The following is a 21,893-nucleotide window of genomic DNA, read 5'->3' on the forward strand; positions in this document are numbered from 1 at the left end:
ATTCATTTCACAACTATTTATGGATGTCTTAGCACCTGAATGGCACTGTTTCAGGGACTAAAGTTCTAGTAATAAATACAACAAAACTCCAATGACACTTTTCCCATGGGAAAGTTTAGAATCTAAGCAAATAAATATGCCAGATGGTCATAAGTTTCCTGAAGAAAAATAAGGCTGGGGCATAAGATAGTGATTGGGGAGGGCTGGTGGCATTTTATAAAGAGTGGTAGTGGAAGGCCTCCATGACAAGATTCCATGGGCAGCTAAGTGAATTGAGAATATAAGCTGTGCACATATGCCAGTGAAGATAATTCCTGGGAGAGAGGGAAAGTGTTCAGCACATGCTTCAGGGACAGCAGCAGTCAAGTGTGGCTGGAGCAGAACAAGGGAAGGGGACTAAGCATGAGGTGGGAGAGCTGGGGGCCTCCAGGCCACGCAGGGACATTGGGAAGTGTTGTGAGAAGAAGTGACTTGATGTAATTTAAGTCTTTAAACTCTCATTTTGGCCCTTGTGAGGCAAGAGTTGTAACTAGGAGAAGAATTAGAAGAAAATTGTGTTAATAAAGATGACAAAAATGATGGGATGGGTAGTCAGCTTCTGAATAAATTTCAAACATAGAGCCAGCTGGATTGGATGATGAATTAGGTAAAGGATCTGAGAAAAAGAAGTCAAGGATGACTGGTAGGTTTTGGTATGAGCAATTGCAAGAACAGCGAAGATTACAGAGATGGGGAAGGACAGGCTTGGAAGTCAGGAATCTGTTAGAACCTGTGAAATTTGTGATACCTATTAGACTTCCAGTGGGATTCCTTGAGAAGGGTGTTAGGTATATAAACCTGAGGCATTAAGGCGAAAGATTGAATTGACGTATAGATTGGGCCATTATCATCACACAATGGCATGAAGGCCCTGGGACTAAGTGAGATCACCCAGGGAATACATGTTAGGGAAGAGGTTTGAGGCCACCTCTCGAGACTCTCACATCTAGAGATTAGGGAAAGAAGTGAAGTTATGGAAGCATCATTTAGAAGAGTAGGAGACTAAATTACCTAGGGAACTGTAGTAGCACTGTGTAGCATTACAGGCACAGTTGAGTTTTGCGGTCATATTTAAAATTAGACTATCAGTAATGTCCATGCTTAACTTCTTAGGTACAGGCAAAAAAATATGTGGCAAGCTAGATTTGATCAGGGTATTTGTTTTTCTAGAAAAGCACAACAGAAGAAGAGAGGGCAAGAGTATTTGTAGGGAAGCAATTCATGGAGTATAAACTGGGTTGGGAAGGAAATGACAACATGAGGGAGGTGGGACAGTTAGAGAATTGGCTCACCCCATAGGGCTGAATCCTTCCTTGAAGGAGTAAGCTGTAAAGGTAGGAGGTTGTGGTTAGAGAGTTGATTCCTTGAAGTTAGTGCTATGGAGCATATGACGTTGTTGATGGTGATGAAGTCTGTGGGTATGCCGTAAGATTTAGGAGTTGAGCTAGAGTGGAGCACAAGATTATTGTGGTCAAGGAACTTAGAGACCAGTACTGGAGGGATCCTTTGCACAGATTCTGAGAATGCCAAGAATGAAAGACATATGGTAGGCCAGAAACTAAAATTCTCAAGGAATAATTCATAAACTGTATACATAGATTATTGAGCTCAGAGATCTAGAATCTCCACAAAATATTTGAGACATGTTACTGTGTACGTCTTCATGTACATCTTAAAATGTTGTCATTGTTTGCCAACTCAGACAGCAGCATTCTTCCTTCCTTTTGAAAGCATTTATTGTCTAAACCTTTTTATTTTATACTTTAAATGTATTAATATTAGCTTATATTTATGTCTTTATATCTCTCTTCACTTGTAAAATTTTTAGAGAAAATATTTTCTACTTTTTTTGGTGTTTATAATGCTGATCAACAACTGATTTTCAAAAAATATTTGTTGTTTGTTGGTGAGAAACTATTGTATAGATTGGGATGAGTTATACTTAATTACTATTTTCTTCTTTCCTCTTAGTATTTCATGGCGCCACTAAAAAGATTTCTGACAGCAGCAGAATTTGATTCAGTATTCATCAACATTCCTGTAAGTAAAAATATGCTAGCTAAAATTGCAGTATACTTTGATAAAATCCTCATTTCCTTAGGGGGTTCCGGATCCTTATTTTAACACTGTTCTGTATTCTTTAAGAATTTTGGCCCTGTTATTATTATTGTTATTAGTATTTTGCTTTTCTAGTTTCTATATCCTGTTTTCTTGAAATAACTGATGTATCATATCTTTAACCAAAAGTCAGTCAGCATGTATGAAGAACACAAATGGATACATGAATTTTATGTATTATTCTTGACTGTTTGTTATGAAGAAGTAGTCTCAAATAATCTGGGGGTCCCCTTCCACCCCACACTTCCCTGTGGAGCTCTGTTGCTCTTCCAGCTCCTCAGACCTTGTCTTGTAGGTGATGTCCTCACTACGTCAGTTTCCCCTACTTTCCTCCATTCCTCCACGTCTTCAGCTTCTACTGTTTGGTGCTTTCTGCTTCCAATTGTATCCACCGTTAACTCCTACTTCTGAAATAGACTACTTCCTTATGATTTGACAGACTATTTTAATTGTAAAGTTTGAGGAGTTTTTTTTTTTCATTGACATTTATGTAAGCATTTCAAGTTTCAGGGCACCTTACCAGAAGCTTACAATCTTAAAAGGATATTTGCCCAGAAATCTAGAAGCAAGTTAAATGCCATGCCAAGTGAGGTAATGCTAGGCAAGATTCAAGTTCTCAGACCTCTAGGACTTAATTTGGTTTATATGTCCCTACCCCCATACATGTGTGCACACATACATGATGAATGTGTATAAGCTTTTATGCACAGGCCTCTTTGTATTTCCTGAGCAGTTCTTTATATTTTGATTCTGTTGTGTTCTGTGTTGCTCAGCAGCACTTGGTAAGCAATGGCATGCCATCCTTATCTCTCATTTTGGCTGAATGAAGAAATTCTTGTTGATTTATAACATGCACAATATCAGATGAAAGTTTAGCATTAAACAAACTGCACATTTGGGAAAGATAAGGATCTTGGACCGCTTAAGTATGGTCATTATAACTTAGAGCCCACATCTTCATGTTTACTTTCCACCCTACTAAGGAAAGAGCATGCTGTGGAGTCAGCACATGCTCCAAGGTACACAGGATGAGATAATGGGAGAACTGGCACCTAGTTCAAGTTGCCTCATGTCCTGGCTGTGACTTGTATTTACTGCTTGACTGAAAATTAGTTGCTTATTGGGTAAAATGTGAAATTCTGACATTTTGAGTTGCTCCAGTAAACTAATACAATTTATTTGCTCCTTATTTATGCCATTAGTTGTCTGGTTTCAAGTAATTTAGTCTGATTATTGTTAGCTTAGCACCAGGACACCACTTATTGACCAAAGTACAAATCTACATTTCTGTGTCACAAGGACATGAGTCATTACTTTGTCCTGTCAATAAAACATTAGGCACTTGGACAGTTTTATTTAAAAATTTACAATGATTATAAAACAAAAATGAGCTGTACATATTTTCACACAAGGAATAAATTATCCTTTAATAACTAGTGAGATGATTTCTTCTTTCACAGGACACTGACATTTCAAGTCAGATCTGAAATTGCTGTTTTCCATCTGCATGGCCTGTCTCCCTTTCTTCCCCTTCCTCTCCTCCGCCTTCCTCTTATCTTCCTTCTTTTTGCTCCCTTCCTTCCCCTGCTCCCCCTCCTCCTCTTCTACTCTGTCCTCTCCCTCTGCTTCCTCCCCTTCCTCCCCCTTTCTCTCCCTCCCTCTCCTTTTCCCTCTTTCTTTATTAGTGGAAGCAGTTTATGTATTGAGAGCATTCAGCATATCCTGAGTGGCAAGTCTAGCAACAAAAGGGATTCTGGGTTTGAGGCATAGTTTTTGGTTCTGATTCCTACTTTCCTTTCACATTGTTTTCTTAGGAACTTGTAAAACTTCATCGGAACCTAATGCAAGAGATTCATGATTCCATTGTAAATAAAAATGACCAGAATTTGTACCAAGTTTTTATTAACTACAAGGAAAGGTAACTTTTGAAGTTTAAGTTTTGTGGGCCTTAGTTTGTAATTATAATAAAGGCTAGTATTAAAATAGCTAACAAATAGCTATGACTACTGTTTATTTCACTACTACCTAGCAATAATTAGAACATGAGACAGTTACTTTCAGAGTGGTAGTTTGAGTTCTGTACGTGTACTTAAAAAAAAAAAAAAGAATAAGAAGAAAGGGGCGGGGGAGGACCCAATATGGTCCTTATTTTTTTTTGCATTTCAAATTTAAAAAACTGAGATTCTTTTATAGGCTTTATCATTACTGAGCAACATAATCTGCAGTAAGTCATTTTTAACTCTCTGAGCCTCTTTGTCCCCATCTGTAAACACTGGAGGTAGATTGGCTGGTACCTAATGCTTTCACTTTTCATCCAACTCTAGTATTTTATGACCTCTCTGTTTTAGAGTATTAGATTCTCAGGGTCAGTTTCTCTCTCTAAGTTAAAACAAAAATCTCCTGACAATTTTATATGAATTGGAGTATCAGGAAATTTTACTTAAAATATAATTATCTCTCTTTTCAAATCAAGCAACATATTTCCTAGTACTAAGAGGTGGCTAATTAATAGCTTTACATCAAGTCTTCGATAAATATTCACATTGTATTAGTAGTTTTTTTCTAGTGGAGAGTTAAGAGAAAGAATAAACCAACTGAACTTTTTACAAAATGCTTGTATTACTACAGAGATACCTTCCCTGAAGTGGGTCAGATTCCATGTGATATGAGGTGTCTTCTGTCCAGCACAGTTCAGGTCTCTCATTTTCCTCTCTCCAGATGATTTATGTTCCTTAAAAAGTAGCAAGGAGTAGATTGATTAATGAAGGAGTGGTACGTAGTGATTGCCATGAAATTGTAGTGGAAAATAAAACTTTGTGTTTAGAGATAAAAAGATTTATCTGTAATAAGAGCTTTAACAGAAATTTTTAATTTCGTTTTTGAGATGCATTTATGTATACGCAAATAACATTAACAATCATTAAGCCAGTTTGTAAATTCTACCTGCTATCAAAATGTACATAGAATTAATCTCATTCAAAGTTGACACTAAAAATTAGTCATTAATATAAAAATGAGTGACCCTCATTCTATGACTGTGTATGTGATGTATATTAAAAATAATTTCTACTGCTATTTTGGTTATCCCTAACTATACTTTTAAAGACATGAAGATTCTGCCTTTTCCCCCTCCAGTTCATTCTTGTTTTATGTTTTACAGATTTCTTCCTCTTTTTCCCTTTCAGATTGGTTATTTATGGGCAGTACTGCAGTGGAGTGGAGTCAGCCATCTCTAGTTTAGACTACATTTCTAAGACAAAAGAAGATGTCAAACTGAAATTAGAGGTGCCTATTTACTTTTTGTTTGTGACATAAAGCAAAATAAACCTAAAAGCAATGTATTCCTCTTTATGATCAGTGCAACAGTACATTTTCCAGTATTTTAAATAGAATTTCACATCAATTTTATAAAACATTTAAATAGCTCTATAGAGTACTAATATGGTAGTAATAGTAACAGTAGTAAAATCTAACATTTATGGCCCTGTGTTTTATATGCATTATCTCATTAGGTCCTTCTGACTCTGTGAGATAGGTACCATTCATCAATAAGATGAGAAAGCTGAAGTTCAGAGAGATTATGAGTAACTAGCATAGACAGTAAGAGGTGCAGGACTAGTAAGATATGCTAGATATTGTATATGTAGATTTAAAATCTTTACTAGTTAGCTGGGCAAGGTGGTTCATGCCTGGGCAAGGTGGCTCCTCGCTACCTGAGAAGCTGAGGCAGGAGGATCACTTGAGCCCCAGAGTTTGAAGCTTCAGTGAGCTATGATGGCACCATTGCACTCCAGCATGGGTGAAAAGGCAAGAACCTGTCTCAAAAACAACAAAATAAGAGAGATGTTTACTAAAAATAAGACATTTAGAGGCCAGTGTATTAAAAGGACATGGATATTACCCACAAGAAGGAAGAGAAGACAAACACAAATATGATAGAATTAATTAGCACGTGAGATGCCCTGTATAATAGGGCTCTGTAAGACTGTATCTACCAACTTGAGTGTGGGGAGATTGTAGAAGATTCATCTGAAAAGGCAGCATTTGAGTTACATCACCAAAGAGTGGGATGAGCTTTGACAGATCAGATTCTATGGAGAGCATTCCTGAACAATTGGTATGTCTTGACCAGAAGAGTTGGGAAAGTTTGAGAAATGGCAAGTAGGCTAGTATAAACAGAGTACCTGATCACAATAGACTATATGTCTGGAAACCCATGTTATGTTTTATGTACATCATACTTTTTTCTGAAGGGGAGTTCATGCTTTCCAAGAACTTTTGAAAAATGATTGTCATATGAGTTATCATCCTAAATGTGATATTCATGTATTTGAATTTTCTTACATTTCAGGTAGAGATATATAGCCAGCTCTTAAATAATGGTGTGTGGCTCATTTGCCTCTTTAAAATCCCTTTTCCCATTCTTTGTTCACTGTAGCACTGGAGTCAGAAGACAAGGAGCAGATAATTTTCAAATCAGAAGCCCTTCATTGTTTTGCCTCTCTAGCATGATTTCAGAGCTCATAACTCCCTCAAAGAGAAACTACTGCTTAGACAGTTTGCACATTAGCAGGCCACCGAGTAACTGTAATAGATACATAATCCTTTTGCTTTGTACCTTAATATTCCTTCATTATGCTGACTTGAAGATTGGAGGTAGTCTGAGTAACCACTAAATAACATCCTTGTAACATTGTTAGTGGAAAGAGTTCCTGCTCCTCTTTGGAGAATAGAGCCTCCTAAGTGTACAGCTGTGAGCCACTGTGACTCAAAATATGATGATAAAACTTTACAACTCGTATACCTACTTCCTGATAGAACAACATTAAAGCAGTTTTTCTTAAAGATATAAAACTGTGCTTCCAGATAGGAGTGAGCGAGTCGTCCATCACACCTCCATTATATTCTCAGTCTTGTATGAATGTTGTTCTTCCTTCTTTCACAGTTACTGTCAAAGTTTTGCCCAATGGGCATACTCTGGGACTCTAAGTATGTAGTTTTTGGAGTCAATGTTCATCTTAGGGAAAGAGAGGACCTCAGGCTGAGTTTGAAAGGCACAGGGTGAGGTGCCCCTGCCTGTTCTGTCCTCAGCTTGAAAGCCCACACTTCTAACCATAGTCCTGAATTGAAAGTATTAAGTCAGATACTTAATGTAACACTTCAACAAATACTCTGTTGGAACTGCTCCCCACAAGCCACAGCATGATAGAAGGAAAACTGCCTCATTCTTGGTGTCTTTCTGCCTTCTTTGTGTCTTCTGTTTTGTGGTTATTTTTGTTCTTGTTGATTTTATTTTGTCTTTTTCTTCTCTACTTTGGAACCAAGATAACATGGGGTGAGGGGTGAAGAGTGTATTTATGTTGCCCTATAAGCCTGGCTCATCTTACCCCATTTTTGTTTCCTTTACAATTGAATTGGGGCTAAGCAAGGTACTGGATGTTTTGAAAGAATTCTTTCAACACTAATAAGCATTTTCCACTTCACCCTCTGTCTCCCAGGTATAGCGAATGCCGACAATTTCAGTTTCTTTACTTCCTGAGCCTGTAACTTAGATCGTAAAGGAACTAGTATTTTTTCCTCCAAAGTTTTGAAACTAATATTTTTAACATAGTAAATTTTAAGTGTATAATATATCTGTTCCTAACAGCGTATTGGGATGGCATAATGTAAGAAATATAAGCCATAACCTTAATTCCAGGAGACTTAAGAGCTGAAGAGATAAGACCCACTCATTACAGTAAATAAACAATTAAACTTCCTGTTTGAGACCCATGATTCAGAGCTCTCTGCAATCTGTAGAAGTAAGAAACTGGTTGAAATAGTTGTCCTTCTAATGAACTGCAGCAATTGATGACACAGCTAACATGTTAGGATGTGTCCCCAGTTCATTTTGCCTAATATCGGTAGTCAAACATACTCATTAAATCACTGATTGCTGGAGTTAATTGTGTTTGTTTTGGATCCCCTGATAATATATCATTCCATGTGCCAGAAAAACTAAGTGTGGGCAAAGAAGAACAAACTTGTAAGCAAAAGTGTATTTTCTTAAGCACAACTCCACCCATGAACTGGAAAGGTCCTTGGGCTGGGATGTGCAATTGTGTGAGGATTTTTGACTTACGAGGTTGCTCACTAATAATTATGTTTGTATAGCTTTTTATTTATTTTTTTTGAAGAACACCATAGTTATGTGAGAAATGGTAAAATCAGAAAAGTGACTTGTCCAAGGTTGCACCACCAAGAGTGGCCCACTTTTGGCTTTATATTTATTCTTTGACACTTCAAGTTCAAAGTAATTTTCTCAAAGTCATAGTTATTATCAAAAGAGCAAACTAGACAATACTATTTTAAAATAAACTTTTAGGAAAGAAAAGTGTGAAATTAAAAAAAACAAATACAATCTGAGGCTTCTAAAAACTTGGAGTCTAGTAGTAGGTTTATACTTCAGCAGAGTTTTAAAGTCAAATATTTCATTCAGTTCAGTAAATACTTATTAAGCAAACACTACATTTTTTAGAGGCATAAAGCACAAATTATGTTGGGGGAGATATCATGTATGATAATAATTAAAAGACAAGACAGAGAGTGTACACAATTTTGATTGTAATTATTATAAAAGGCCTAGAATTATAGTTCTTAAACAGGAAGATACCTTTTTCTGGAGGCTGAACAAAGCACATTGTAGTTGAGGGAGCTGAATAAACCAAGGCATAAGGGTGGGAAGGCTAATGACAGTTTTGATGAGTAGGGATGTGTTCTTGATGCCTGTTCTGTAAGTCCACTGGGAGACATCGGTGGGAGTTACAGCAATAGAGACGAACTGAAGAAGACCCTGCGGGTGGGCGGGGGGATGCTTTTGCACTACAGAAAATAATTTTCATACACAAAATAGTTCTATTTGGTTCATATTGGGAGTTAAAATACTACAGGATTTGTTTGTTTTTTAATTGAAGATATTTTCTGTTATTTACAGAGTAGGATTGTTAAGGAAACAAGCACACTTATTTATTGTATAACAACTGTTCTGTTTATGGCCTTGGCAGCTTTTAATTTTTGTGACTCCCTAACAAAGTTTTTTTAAAAAAAATATTGCATTAGGAATGCTCCAAAAGAGCAAATAATGGGAAATTTACTCTTCGAGACTTGCTTGTGGTTCCTATGCAACGTGTTTTGAAGTACCACCTTCTCCTCCAGGTATGTAACTTAAAACAGTTTGTTTATTGTCCATTTATTCACTCAGCGAAATATTAATGAAGCATCAACTACACTGCAGATATTCCATGTGTTGGGCCCAATCCCCTTAAAATTTTGTATTATTATTATAGCTAAGAGGGAAATCACAGAACAGCTGGACAGTTTTTTCTTTTTAGCAAAGATGGTTCAGTAGTTGCCATAAATCACATTTTGTGTCCTTAAAACAGGACTGACTAGAATGTAATTAAAAACAAGTCAAAATAAATAAATTTTTTTTTCAACCAAGTCATCTGTAGTTATCAGTATTCATTTATGAGCATCTCAGTGTTGCAGTGCACTTGAATTTAGGCAGATTAATCATATTAGACCTTTTGCCTTATAACAGTAAGCTAAAGAGATTGTGTCACATTCCATATTGCTTTCTACTCTACTAAATTATAATAAGACTACATTTACTTTGAAGTCCTTCTTGTTATAACCCACAAAGCTTGTGGTTTCCACGGTTAGTCTTCTAATGAGTGTGGAGAGTCTTATAAATTTAATTTGATAGCTATACCAGGAGACTCATTAGTTCTGCTCCAAAGAAATATCTTACTGTGTTAGTCTGTCAACTCTGCTGATGCTTGTGAAATGTCATTTTAAAAAGATATACTACCTGTATGTGAAATATAATTTTGTGTTGGCTGTGCTTTGTATATCTTGTATATTAAATTTCTTGAACTGTAGCTGCAAAATTATTAGTCATCTCTATTTTTGTTCTACTGAGAAATCAGAAAAATTCAAACCCTGATTATTCCTTAAAAATGCATTAAAACATTTATGAGACCTAAACTCAAAGCAACTTAATCAAATTGGATTTTATGAAAAAATAATAAGAACGACTCAGGCAATCAGTTTCCAAGGCATCCTGGAACTAAAAACATGACCAAAATAAGATAATAATTTATTTTGTAACATTCGTGCAGTCAAATATTGATTGAAGAATTTAGAAGATATAGCTTGTAAAAAAAAATACCCATTTTGGTCCTTACAGGGTTTTACACAGACTTATGAAAGTATGAAATACAACCATACTTTTTTGAAATTCAGCAAACTTTTCCCCCTAATTTTTCTTGGGTTATTTTATATTTAAAATTTTAAGAGTATGTTTAGTTCCATGATGACTTTTTAAAATAGTAGAAGTTTTATTTTGTATACTACACGTAGATAAAAATTCTAGAAATGTGTCTTCCATTTCAAAAGAGTATGGAGTAAAATTTATTTGTTGTCTATAAATTTGTTGAACAAATGCGAGTATCAGTTTGGACTTTTTTTTACTTACTCCTGTACTTCAGTGGCGAAGTCACTTGAAACGCTCGATGATTTGAAATCACAGATTTACAAAGTTAGAATATTTTATAGTAGGTGACTGGGAACTTTAATGATTTTTATTTAATTCAGTAAAAGTAACTTTTAAGGAATAAAAGAATAGAATTTTGACAGATTGATTATATTGAACAGATTCTGTCTTTAGGTCCTGTTTATAGCAGAAACACTAGTATTGAGTTCATTGAAGATTTTTGAGTGGCTTCCCTGTGCCAACATAGTATTAGGCACTCATGGTATACGACAGACCCTACTCTGATAAAGTTTATCGTTTAGAGACGAAGTGTAAGCTCCCAGGTAACACAGTAGGATAGGTGCATATAAGGTCCAGAACTGGCACAGTAAAAGGCCTAAGTAATTCCCCATAAGGAATCTGGGGACATGAGCAGAGGCCTCTGTCATAGAAGACCCCCCAGAGGAGTAACTCTTGAGTTGGGCTTTCAAGAAAGAGTAAGAGATCAATAAGCAGATCAGAGGGAAAGAGCTTTGTAAGCAGAAAAAACAAAATTTCTGATGGGATTAGATATTAGAACATATTTTAAGAATTGTAATTAATTTAGTCTGAATAGAATATAAGTTGTTTGGGGGGAAATGGAAAGAGAACTTGAGAGAAGTTTTGCAGATTTCAGATCATGAGGAGTCTAGGAGGTATGGGTGACAACCTGAAGTTTTGTGGGGCATCACAGCAGTCTGAGTAGGGTAGAAACAGGATCTGATTTATATTAGAGAATCCTACACCTGATGTCAATAGGGTGACTGGACTGGAGTGAGGAGAGACCATTATGATTACCTGATTTTTGTTGTTGTTTGTTTGTTTATTTTAAGAGACAGGGTCTTTCTCTCTTGTCCAGCCTGGAGTGCAGTTGTGCAGTCATGGCTCACTGCAGCTGGGCTCAGGCTGCCTTCCTGCCTTAGCCTCCGAAGCAGCTGAGACTACAGGCTAATTTTTAAAAGGTTTTTATAGAGATGGGGTATTGCCATCTTGCCCAGGCCGATCTGAAATTCCTGGACCCAAGTGGTCCTCCCATGTTACCCTGGAAATGTGCTGGGATTACAGGTATGAACCACTGTGCTTGGCAAGTAATTATCTGTTTGAAAAAGGGCAAGGATCTGAACCTAATTAATGGCGGTGAGGATGGTTTCAAGGGGCAGGATCAAAGTTGACATCAGTAGGACAAGAGAGAGAGAACAGGGACAAATCTGGAACACCTTTTAGGTTTTGGCTTAAGTGAGTATACTCATGGAAGTGCCATCTTTCAGTAAAATAGAAACAGGATCAAGAATTGGATTCTGGATAAAGACGGATTAAATTTGTGGAATGTTGGATTTGAGAAGCCTTTGAAATGCTGAAGTAGAATCATTTAGTTGGACAGATGAGTCCAGAACTCATGCATCAGTTTTGGGTTGAGCACATACATTTGACAGTGATTGTCCTGTGAAGTGATAGCTGACATTATGACAGTGGTTGTGATAGAATTTGTAGGGTATGTAAAATATGGGAAAAAAGAGGACTAGGGTGGAAATCCAAGGAACAATAACTCTCTAAGAAGCAGATAAGAAACTATGAAAGACTGAGGACCAGGCAGAAATTTGGGATGGACAGATGAACGACTGTAACAGCAATAACAACAAGAAACGGAACATCCTAACGTCCCTGAAATGAAAGGAGGGATGCAGTCAAAGGAATCGAAAGCTGTAGAGAAGCCAGGAGTCAAGATGAGTAAAGCGTATGATTTGAGTTAGCCATTATGGAATCTTTCATAACAATGGGGATCAATGTCAGTGTAATGTCGGTGGATAGAATTCAGATTCATCTTTGAAAAGAAAATGCCTCATACTGAGTCTCATGATTTTTTGGTGTCTAGTTGGTCTTCTTACAGTTTGAATGGAAATGGATCCAGGCATATTAGGTTTATTACATTATAGAGAGAAAACCAATAATAATGGTTTACTTGTAAAAATATTTTATTTAGTATGTCTTAGTTTTAATTTGATGAAAGCAGTACTAAACTATATCTTCCACCTAGGAACTGGTCAAACATACCACTGATCCGACTGAGAAGGCGAATCTAAAACTGGCTCTCGATGCCATGAAGGTAGGACAGATTTATCAATAACTTGTTTGTATTTTTTATTCTTGCCTAAAAACAAAAGATTCAAACTGCTAATATATATATATATGTAAAATATTATAAGATACTGATGTATAATACACATTTATTTTTAGTGGGGACAGCTGCATTTTTTTTTAACTGGAATAGATATCCTTGCATGGAGTTAATTGTCAGACAACACATCATAATACTAAGACATATATTAAAATCACTTTCATGCAAGTATAACAACTTTCATAACCACAAGAATTTCATAACCTCGTGAATTTCATGAGGAATTATTTAATGTAATGGTTTTATTTCCCATTCTTTTCATGGTGACTAATAGAAAACATTGCCGTGTGTAAGCTACAGGCGAGCGCGTGGCTTCAGAACCCCATGTGACTTATTTTCCTCATATGAGGATATCTGCCAGGTTTTCCCTTGTGGCTGCTGTGGCTTAATACACGTGAATTTCAGTTTGTTAGGTTTTCAGGTAAATATGAAGATCAAGAACTAGGAATAGATAAAAACAGACATTTTGAACCTACTGGGGAATATATAAAACCTCAGTTTCCACATTATGTTGAATAAAAGTGACTTTGAAACGAAATAATACTTGCCCATAACTTAAACATAGGCAAATATTTGTTCTTAAAAACAAAATGGCAAGGTGACCCTGCTCAGAGCAGTGCATAATTACTTAACTGTGTCCTTGTAAGAATTCGTGTTAGCTTTGCTGTTTGGCTGATTGTCTGCCACTAGGAAACATCACACAATTATTTATTATTTTTTTTGCTACTTAAAAAGCCAAACCAAGTTTCAGTTTTAAAAGAAGTCATTTATGGATCTAGCCTATGAAAAGTCAGACTTCCAATTAGAACAGAGTTAGGAATTGCTTTTTGCAGAGTTCTGTCCCTACTGTTGCAGATGAATTTAAGAGGGTATAGAAAAAAGAAAAAGCTCAGAAAACAGGAAAATCTGGAGCGCATGTAACAAAAATAGCTAGTTACAGTATGGAGAGATTAGCTAATGTTTCCTCAAATATGAGAAAAGGCGTTTTAAAATAGGTGAAGGCACATGGAGAGACACAGCCAGCATTTTTTGTTCACTTTAATTCATGAATTAAATTTAGTTCCAGCATGTTGTGCTATTTAGTTCCTCACCTCTCCTTTCCTTCTCCTGAATCCATAAATGGATTAACTCTTTAAAGTTGAGCTGGCTTCCTTGACTGAATGTTCTCAGGAACCAAGAGGACTTTAACTGGTTGCAAAAAAAAAAAGTCATGCTAAATTCATTATGTAACTTTTGGTTACTTTTCTCCCTGCTAATCCTTCATGATTGCCCTTATGCTAACCTGTGTAAAAATACCATGCTCTCAAGGTCAGTAATTAACGTGCTTGGAATTTCTATTCTTCTGACCTAGTTTTCTTTTTATTGCTCAATGGCAGTATGTTTTGTTTTGTCTTTTGAGGCAACACCATCCTGACTCTTCTCAGCAGTGTGACAAATGACAGCTCTTCAGTCTTCCCAGCTGTACTTCAGACATTTTAAAATTGCCTCTGTGATGCAGCTTTGATTGACTGGGCATTCATTTTATTGTCTTTGAAAAGTTATGGTGGTTTATTTTACCACTAATGGAACTAATGATGTGTTTTCTTTCAAAGCAGTCTGCATCTCTCATCTTAGTGTGCCTTCTTTTTCTACCCTTTTCTTTATTGTCTAGGACTTGGCACAATATGTGAATGAAGTGAAAAGAGATAATGAGACCCTTCGTGAAATTAAACAGTTTCAGCTATCTATAGAGAATTTGGTATGTAATTATCTTTCTATCCAGCTTCCTCTCACCCCCACATCACTGGACGGCATTCTAGGAGTTGTCGTTGAAGAGAAGATAGTTTACCTTCAAGTGTCTTCTGTTGGAGGTTGTTGCAGTCCCTGTGTTTGGCAGTGTTCATTGCGGGTGTCTGGGGCACGTGCGACCTGTCCCTGTCTAGGGACTTTGTGATGACTTGTCCCTCTTCCTGTAGTCACACTCTGCCTCTTCTCCCGGCAGTCTGAATCTAAACATGGGAGTCCATTTTTTTTTTTAAGATATAGGTGATATTTTATTTTTTTGTTATACTTTAAGTTCTGGGGTACATGTGCAGAATGTGCAGGTTTGTTACATAAGTATACATGTGCCATGGTGGTTTGCTGCATCCATCACCCTGTCACTACATTAGGTATTTCTCCTAATGCTATTCCTCGCCTAGTCCCCCCACCCCTCTACTCTTTCTCCCCCACCCCCGGAAGGATGGGGTTTCTGTTTTTGTTTCTTTTCTTTCCCTCATCCCTATACATAAACACAGCCATTTCCTATTCACTTATTTGTTTTACATATATTTGCTGAGTGACTATGATGACCAAGATACTCTGCTTGGGGCTGGGACTGTAATTGCAAACAAGATGGTCTCACGATTAAGGAGACAGCTAAAAAAACAGAATTAAAAATGCTATATTGAAATTAGTGCTATGAACTGGCTGCTGTAACTGAGAATTATAAGGGGAGTCCTCGTTTAGATAAGTTGGTTGGAAAAAAATCCTTCTGAGTCATTTGAGTGAGACCTGGAAGATAAGAAGCAGCCAGCCACACGAAGATCTGGGGGGAAGTGACCTGGGCAGAAGCCATAGCAGGTGAAATGTTCCGAGATGGGCAAGAGCCAAGTGTGTTCAAGAAGTTGAAAGGTAAGAGTGGCTGGAAATGGAGAGTAAAGGGAAGGATGGTAGGCTCTGAGCCGTGAGGGGTTGGCAGGGCAATAATTGCATAGCACAGCCTTGTAGGCCAAGATGCTGAGTTGGGATTTTACTGTGACGGCAGTGGGAAGCTAGTGAAAGGTTTCTATCAGGGAGTATTACAACAGACTGATTGACATTTCAAGAAGACCCTGTAAGCCGGCAGCCCGGCCAGCAAGCTGTTGGAGTGGTTTCAAGAGAGGATGCAAATAGAGATGAGTGGATTTAAGATACATTTTTGGTAGAGCAATTTCATTGCTGCCTTCTCGGAAACACTGTGAACCTGTCTCTTTCTTTTCACACATACAGCCGCATACCCATTTCAGGACACCATCACTTGCAGCTGACTGTGCAGCTTCCAGTCACAGTAGCCTCATCATCTCTTCACATAGTTGCAGTTCCAAAGTGTGGATTTCTGAATTCACTCTCTCAAATTTGTTAAGATTTTTTGTTGTTGTCTTCAAGATTCAGTCAGTATTCCTTGGCATGATATTTAAGGTTCTCAGTGATCTGGACTTAAGCTATTTTCCTGAACTCATCCAGCTGATAACTGCCCTTACTCTTAACATTGTGGATATTTTGCTATATTTTAAGGTTTCCAATTTGCCATACATTTCTATAGTTCTGTCTTCGATTGTAGTAATCTCAGAGCCTAGAATGGTTTTTCCTATTGTTCCCTGTCAAATTTATTCTGGGTGCATCTGAAATAAATCACTTTTCCTAATCTCCTATTGTCTTTCCTCTTTGGATTTCCATAGCATATTTCTCAGACAGCTGTGTAGCATTTTGAAAACTGTGGTAAAATATATATAGCATTGGTCAGGTGTGGTGGCTCACACACATAATCCCAGCACTTTGGGAGGCTGAGGCAGGCGGATCACCTGAGGTCAGGAGTTCAAGACCAGCCTGGCCAACATGGTGAAACCTTGTATCTACTAAAAATACAAAAATTAGCCAGGCATGGTGGTGCGTGCCTATAGTCCCAGCTACTCAGGAGGCTGAGGCCAGATAATTGCTTGAACCTGGGAGGCAGAGGCAGAGGCTGCAGTGCACTCCAGCCTGAGCAACAGAGTAAGACTCCGATTCCAGCTCAAAAAAAAAAAAAAAAAAAAAAAATATATATATATATATATATATATATATATATGCACACACACCTATATGTATGTATGCATTAGTTTATCATTCTAATGATTTTCAAAATGTGTAGTTCTGTGGCATTTAATGCATTCACGATATTATGTAACCATATCCAAAACTTCATCTTGCAAAACTGAAACTCTGTACCCATTAAACATTCCCCTCTTTCCCTGGCCCCTGGAAACTACTATTTTACTTTCTGTCTCTATAAGCTTAACTACTCTGGGCACCTTATGTAAGTGAAATCATGCAATATTTGCCATTTCATGACTGCCTTATTTTACTTAGCATAATGTTCACAGTTCATGCTTGTTGTAGCATGTGTCAAAATTTTATTTTTTGATTTCTATGTGTTTAAGGCTGAATAATATATCATTTTATATAAATACCTCACTTTTTGTATTCATTGATGAACATTTGGGTTGCTTCCTTCTTTCAGCTATTCTGAATAATATTGTTATGTTATTATTATAACAGGTATACCAATATGTATTCAAGTGTCTGCTTTCACTTCTTTTGGTTATATATACTCAGAAGTGGAATTTCTGGGTTGTATGGTAATCCTGTTTAATTTTTTGAAGAATTGCTCTACTATTTTCTACAGCAGCTGTACCACTTAACATTCCTACCACCAATGCACAAGGGTTTCCGTTTTTCCATATCCTTACCAACGCGTGCTATTTGGTTTGTTTGGATAATAGTCATCTTAATGGTTTTAAAGCAGTATCTCATTGTGTTTTTGATTTGCATGTTATTACTGATTAATGATGTTGAATGTCGTCTTTGTGTGTTTATTGGCCATTTGTATATCCTCTTTGGAAAAATGTCTATTCAAGTGCTTTTCCCATTTTTGAATCAAGTTATTTTTTGTCATCGTGTAGCAGTTTTTAATTTATATCCTGGATATCAATCCCTTATAAGACACTTGGTTTGCAAATACTTTCTTGTGTCTGTTGCCTTTTCACTCTGTTGATATTGTCTGTGATGCACAAAAGGTTTTAATTTTGACAAAGTCCAATTTATCAGTCTCCAAGAAATCATTGCAAAATCCAGTGTCATAAAGCTTTTCCCCATTTTCTTTTTTTAATCACCATGTTGGCCAGGATGGTTTCAATCTCCTGACCTTGTGATATGCCTGCTTCAGCCTCCCAAAGTGCTTGGATTACAGACATGAGCCACTGCTCCTGGCCTTATTATTATTATTATTTAACATATTTTATTGCACTTTAGGTTCTGGGGTACATGTGCAGAACATGCAGGATTGTTGCATAGGTACATACATGGCAATGTGATTTGCTACCTCCATCCCCATCACCTATATCTGGCATTTCTTCCCATGTTATCCCTCCCCAACTCCCTACCCGCTTTCCCCCATTTTTTTCTAAAAGTTTTATAGTTTTAACTGTTACATTTTGGTATTTGAAACATTTTTAGTTATTCTTTATGAATGGTATAAGGTAATGAAGTATCTACCTTTATTCTTTTACATGTGGATATCCAGTTTTCCCAGCACCGTTTGTTGAAAAGGCTGTTCTTTTCCCTGTCTTAACCTTGCTGAAAGTTATTTGACCATAACTGTGAGGGCTTATTTCTGGGCTCTCTACTATTCCGTTGGTCTATATACCTGTTTGTATGCCACTGCCACATGATTTTGATTATTGTGGCTTTGTAATAAGTTTTGGAAGCAAGTCAGTAATTGTGAGACCTCCAACTTTGTTCCTTTTCAAGATTGTTTTGACTGTTCAGAATCCCTTGAGATTCCACAGGAATTTTAGAATGGAGTTTTCTATTTGTGCAGAAAACATGGCTGGGATTTTGATAGGAAACATTTATTTTGTATTTATAATAGCGTTAATTAATCACATATCTCTGTCCTTGATTAAAATGAAATTTCTGGATGGTAGTGATTTTCAGTCACTTGTTTTTTCCCCTAGCATGTACAGTAAGTGCTCATAAACATTTAAAAATAATTTAGTTGGCCAGGTGCCGTGGCTCACGCCTTGTATCCCAGCACTTTGGGAGGCTGAGGCCTGTGGATCACGAGGTCAGGAGATTCAGACCATCCTGGCCGACATAGTGAAATTCCGTCTCTACTAAATAAATAAAGAAAAAATTAGCTGGGCTTGGTGGTGTGTGCCTGTAGTCCCAGCTACTCAGGAGGCTGAGATAGTGGAATCACTTGAATCTGGGAGGCAGAGCTTGCAGTGAGCCAAGATCGAGCCACGGCACTCCAGCCTGACAATAGAGCAAGACTCCATCTCAAAATAATAATAATAATAATAATAATTTAATTATCAGTTTCTAGGGAAATAGCTCATTATTTTAAGTCATTAAGTCCACGCTTTTCATCCTTGAGGTCCTAGCTCGAGAAAGCCAGCCTGGACTTTATAGACCAAATTAGGCCCCCCTTTCTGTACTCCTTCATGGCAATTGTGCATTTGTAATTGCATGCTTCTGTAATATTTGTTCCTCTACTGGGCAGTCTACTTCATGAGGGCATTGTCTGTATCATTTTGCCCTGTACCTGTAACGGTGGCTGGTACATAGTGGATGCTCAAAAAATATTAGTTGCCGGAACTGTCTCATAATTTGGATTCTTCCAGTTGAGTCTTTCTTTTCATAGCTAATTTCCCCTTTAAGAATATATACTAATTAAAATCAATTGATGTCCTTAATATACCCCTTGGGATTACAGAGGACAGACTGGTTTATCATGTAGACCTGAGCTTTTTAGAGTGAGTATACTTAAAAAATGTAAAAATGCTAAAATTTGTAATGTAATAAGGTAGTTGTCCTGACCAAATGTCTCTACTAATATTTGTTTTTATTTTCATGTGATTATGAAAAACTCTGACATGTACATTTTATATTTTAGAACCAACCAGTTTTGCTTTTTGGACGACCTCAGGGAGATGGTGAAATTCGAATAACCACTCTAGACAAGCATACAAAACAAGAAAGGTGAGAAAAGAAGAATACTATTTTGAAAATAAGTTTCATGTCAGAAAACTGAGAAGACCTTAAAAACAATTCTTCCAGTGTGAAGTAGAGGAAAAAGGGAAGAAATACAAGGAGACAGACCAACCCATGATTGCTAAAATTTTTAAATGTAGACTATCTTAGGTATTCTGGGTTCTGGTATCTATTAATTTGTTTAAGTTATTAAGGAATTAACAAGTATAGATGATCAGCTAGGATACGTTAAAGTGAGAAGAGAGATAAAGTAACAGCAGATAACTACCATAAAATCATAATCGAATTTTTGGAATGTATTTTTAAATAACTAAAAATAATAGAAAAATGCCCTAAGAAAGAAGACTACGTGAGAATCATGTAGTAATTTTTCTTGAGGGAAATTTGCAGATGTAGTCGTTGAAGTTTAGTAAGCTTGGCCCAGAATCATTGATTATGTATATATTTGATCTTCAAACCGATGTTTTTTGTGGTTGACGATCATTTTCTGGAGTCTTTGGAGAAGAGAAAGCCAGCAGGGGGCAGCATCAGCTCTTGCTTCCACTTTGATACCCTGGCTCTACCGGTCCTTTAAACCTCTTTGGGAGAAATAGATGTTAAAAGTGATGCAAGTGTTATAGCCCTGTGAATGTGTCATTATCATTGTGTATATTAAAAAAAAGTATGTGTGTTAACCACTGAGAATTTATAAAAATGCACAAGTATTGGTATTGGAAGATATGGTTATAAAGTTTATTTTCTCCCCCAAGTTACGTTGCTCTTATAAGAAAAAAGAAATATTAACATGGAAATTTCACCGTAACTTTTTCAGTTTATGCTTTGCTCAGAAACCATTCAATTTGTGTTTTTAAGTGGTCAACTAAATCATGAGGAACAACATAGAGGGTAAAAGCACAGCTTCCGAAATTAGACCTGTTTATGAATCCTGTTAACATGCCTCGCTAGCAGTGTGACCTTTAGCAAATTAGCTAGCTTCTCTCAGCCTCAGTTTCTTCCCCAGCAAAATGAAGATGGTAATGGTATCTACCCATTACCATGTGGTAATGGATGTGGTCTTGGGGATTTCAATTGAGTCCTGTTTGGGAAAGGGATGAACAACACTTCTCAAGACATTCTGGCTGATTCCTAGTAATTTCAGTAGAAGCTGCTACTGATGTCATTAATGTATTCTATAAGTTTTTAGCTTTTAAATAAAAAACAAAGGTATGTGCTCATGAAAAAACTTTATGGCTTACCTCAGTTGGCCCTTTCAACAACTCTGCAGTGTGCATATTACTCTTATTATGATTTTTGCCCGTTTTTAAAATGAGGGAACTAAGGTACAGTGATGCCATTTACATGGTAAAGGGAAGTTCCAGGATACAGACAGTTCTTATAACCTCAAATCCCCCATTCTTTTCAGTGTGTGATTCTGCCTATTGTCTTTAATGCAAAGAAAAAAACATTTGGTTGCTTTAATTATATCTTACCAGAAAAAAATTAATGCACATGTTTCTAAACCATTTAAAATCAATCAATCAATCTCTCTTTCACAGGCATATCTTCTTATTTGATCTGGCAGTGATCGTATGTAAGAGAAAGGGTGATAACTATGAAATGAAGGAAATAATAGATCTTCAGCAGTACAAGATAGCCAATAATCCTACAACTGATAAAGAAAATAAAAAGGTGACTTTTGGAAATTAATAACTGTAATTTACTTATAACCTTGAATATTCAGGAAAAGTATCATAATATAATGTGAGATGTGGCTTATCCCTCCAGATGTTTTTGTTTCTAGAGATTGATCAGGTACATGCCTTTGTGAGAAATAACTGGATAATGCCACAGCTGATCTGATTATTTCTAATGCCCTACGGATCCAGATAGTAAAATGCATTTGGAATAGAAATTGTTGTAAATGTGAAGTTGACTACAATAAGCGCGATTGTTCAGTTTGTATGTTGATAATATTATGAGGGGGTTTTGGGCAGTTACGGAGGTATTTTTGTGAATTTAGAAACATAATGCTATTAATGATACATATGATTCTAAAGAATATTAATTTCAACAGTGGTCTTATGGCTTCTACCTCATCCATACCCAAGGACAAAATGGGTTAGAATTTTATTGCAAAACAAAAGATTTGAAGAAGAAATGGCTGGAGCAGTTTGAAATGGCTTTGTGAGTATTTCTGTTTTTAAAAGTACTTTTATT

The 21,893-nt window shown here is 36.7% G+C and overlaps 1 protein-coding gene across 7 annotated transcripts in view; it reads left to right on the forward strand.

Annotated features, from left to right (window-relative positions):
* The window catches only part of VAV3 (vav guanine nucleotide exchange factor 3), a 393,845-nt gene that overhangs the window by 206,306 nt on the left and 165,646 nt on the right, over positions 1-21,893 (forward strand). For all 7 annotated transcript variants that reach the window (XM_035252253.3, XM_017974986.4, XM_009001808.4 and 4 more), the window contains 9 exons: positions 2,011-2,079; positions 3,972-4,075; positions 5,343-5,442; positions 9,256-9,351; positions 12,744-12,812; positions 14,536-14,622; positions 19,600-19,685; positions 21,233-21,365; positions 21,751-21,860. In XM_035252253.3, coding sequence (XP_035108144.3) covers positions 2,011-2,079; positions 3,972-4,075; positions 5,343-5,442; positions 9,256-9,351; positions 12,744-12,812; positions 14,536-14,622; positions 19,600-19,685; positions 21,233-21,365; positions 21,751-21,860 — 854 coding nt within the window. The remainder of the gene's footprint in view (positions 1-2,010; positions 2,080-3,971; positions 4,076-5,342; positions 5,443-9,255; positions 9,352-12,743; positions 12,813-14,535; positions 14,623-19,599; positions 19,686-21,232; positions 21,366-21,750; positions 21,861-21,893) is intronic.

This window comes from Callithrix jacchus, chromosome 7, assembly GCF_049354715.1.
Source record: "Callithrix jacchus isolate 240 chromosome 7, calJac240_pri, whole genome shotgun sequence".
NCBI lineage: Eukaryota > Metazoa > Chordata > Mammalia > Primates > Cebidae > Callithrix > Callithrix jacchus.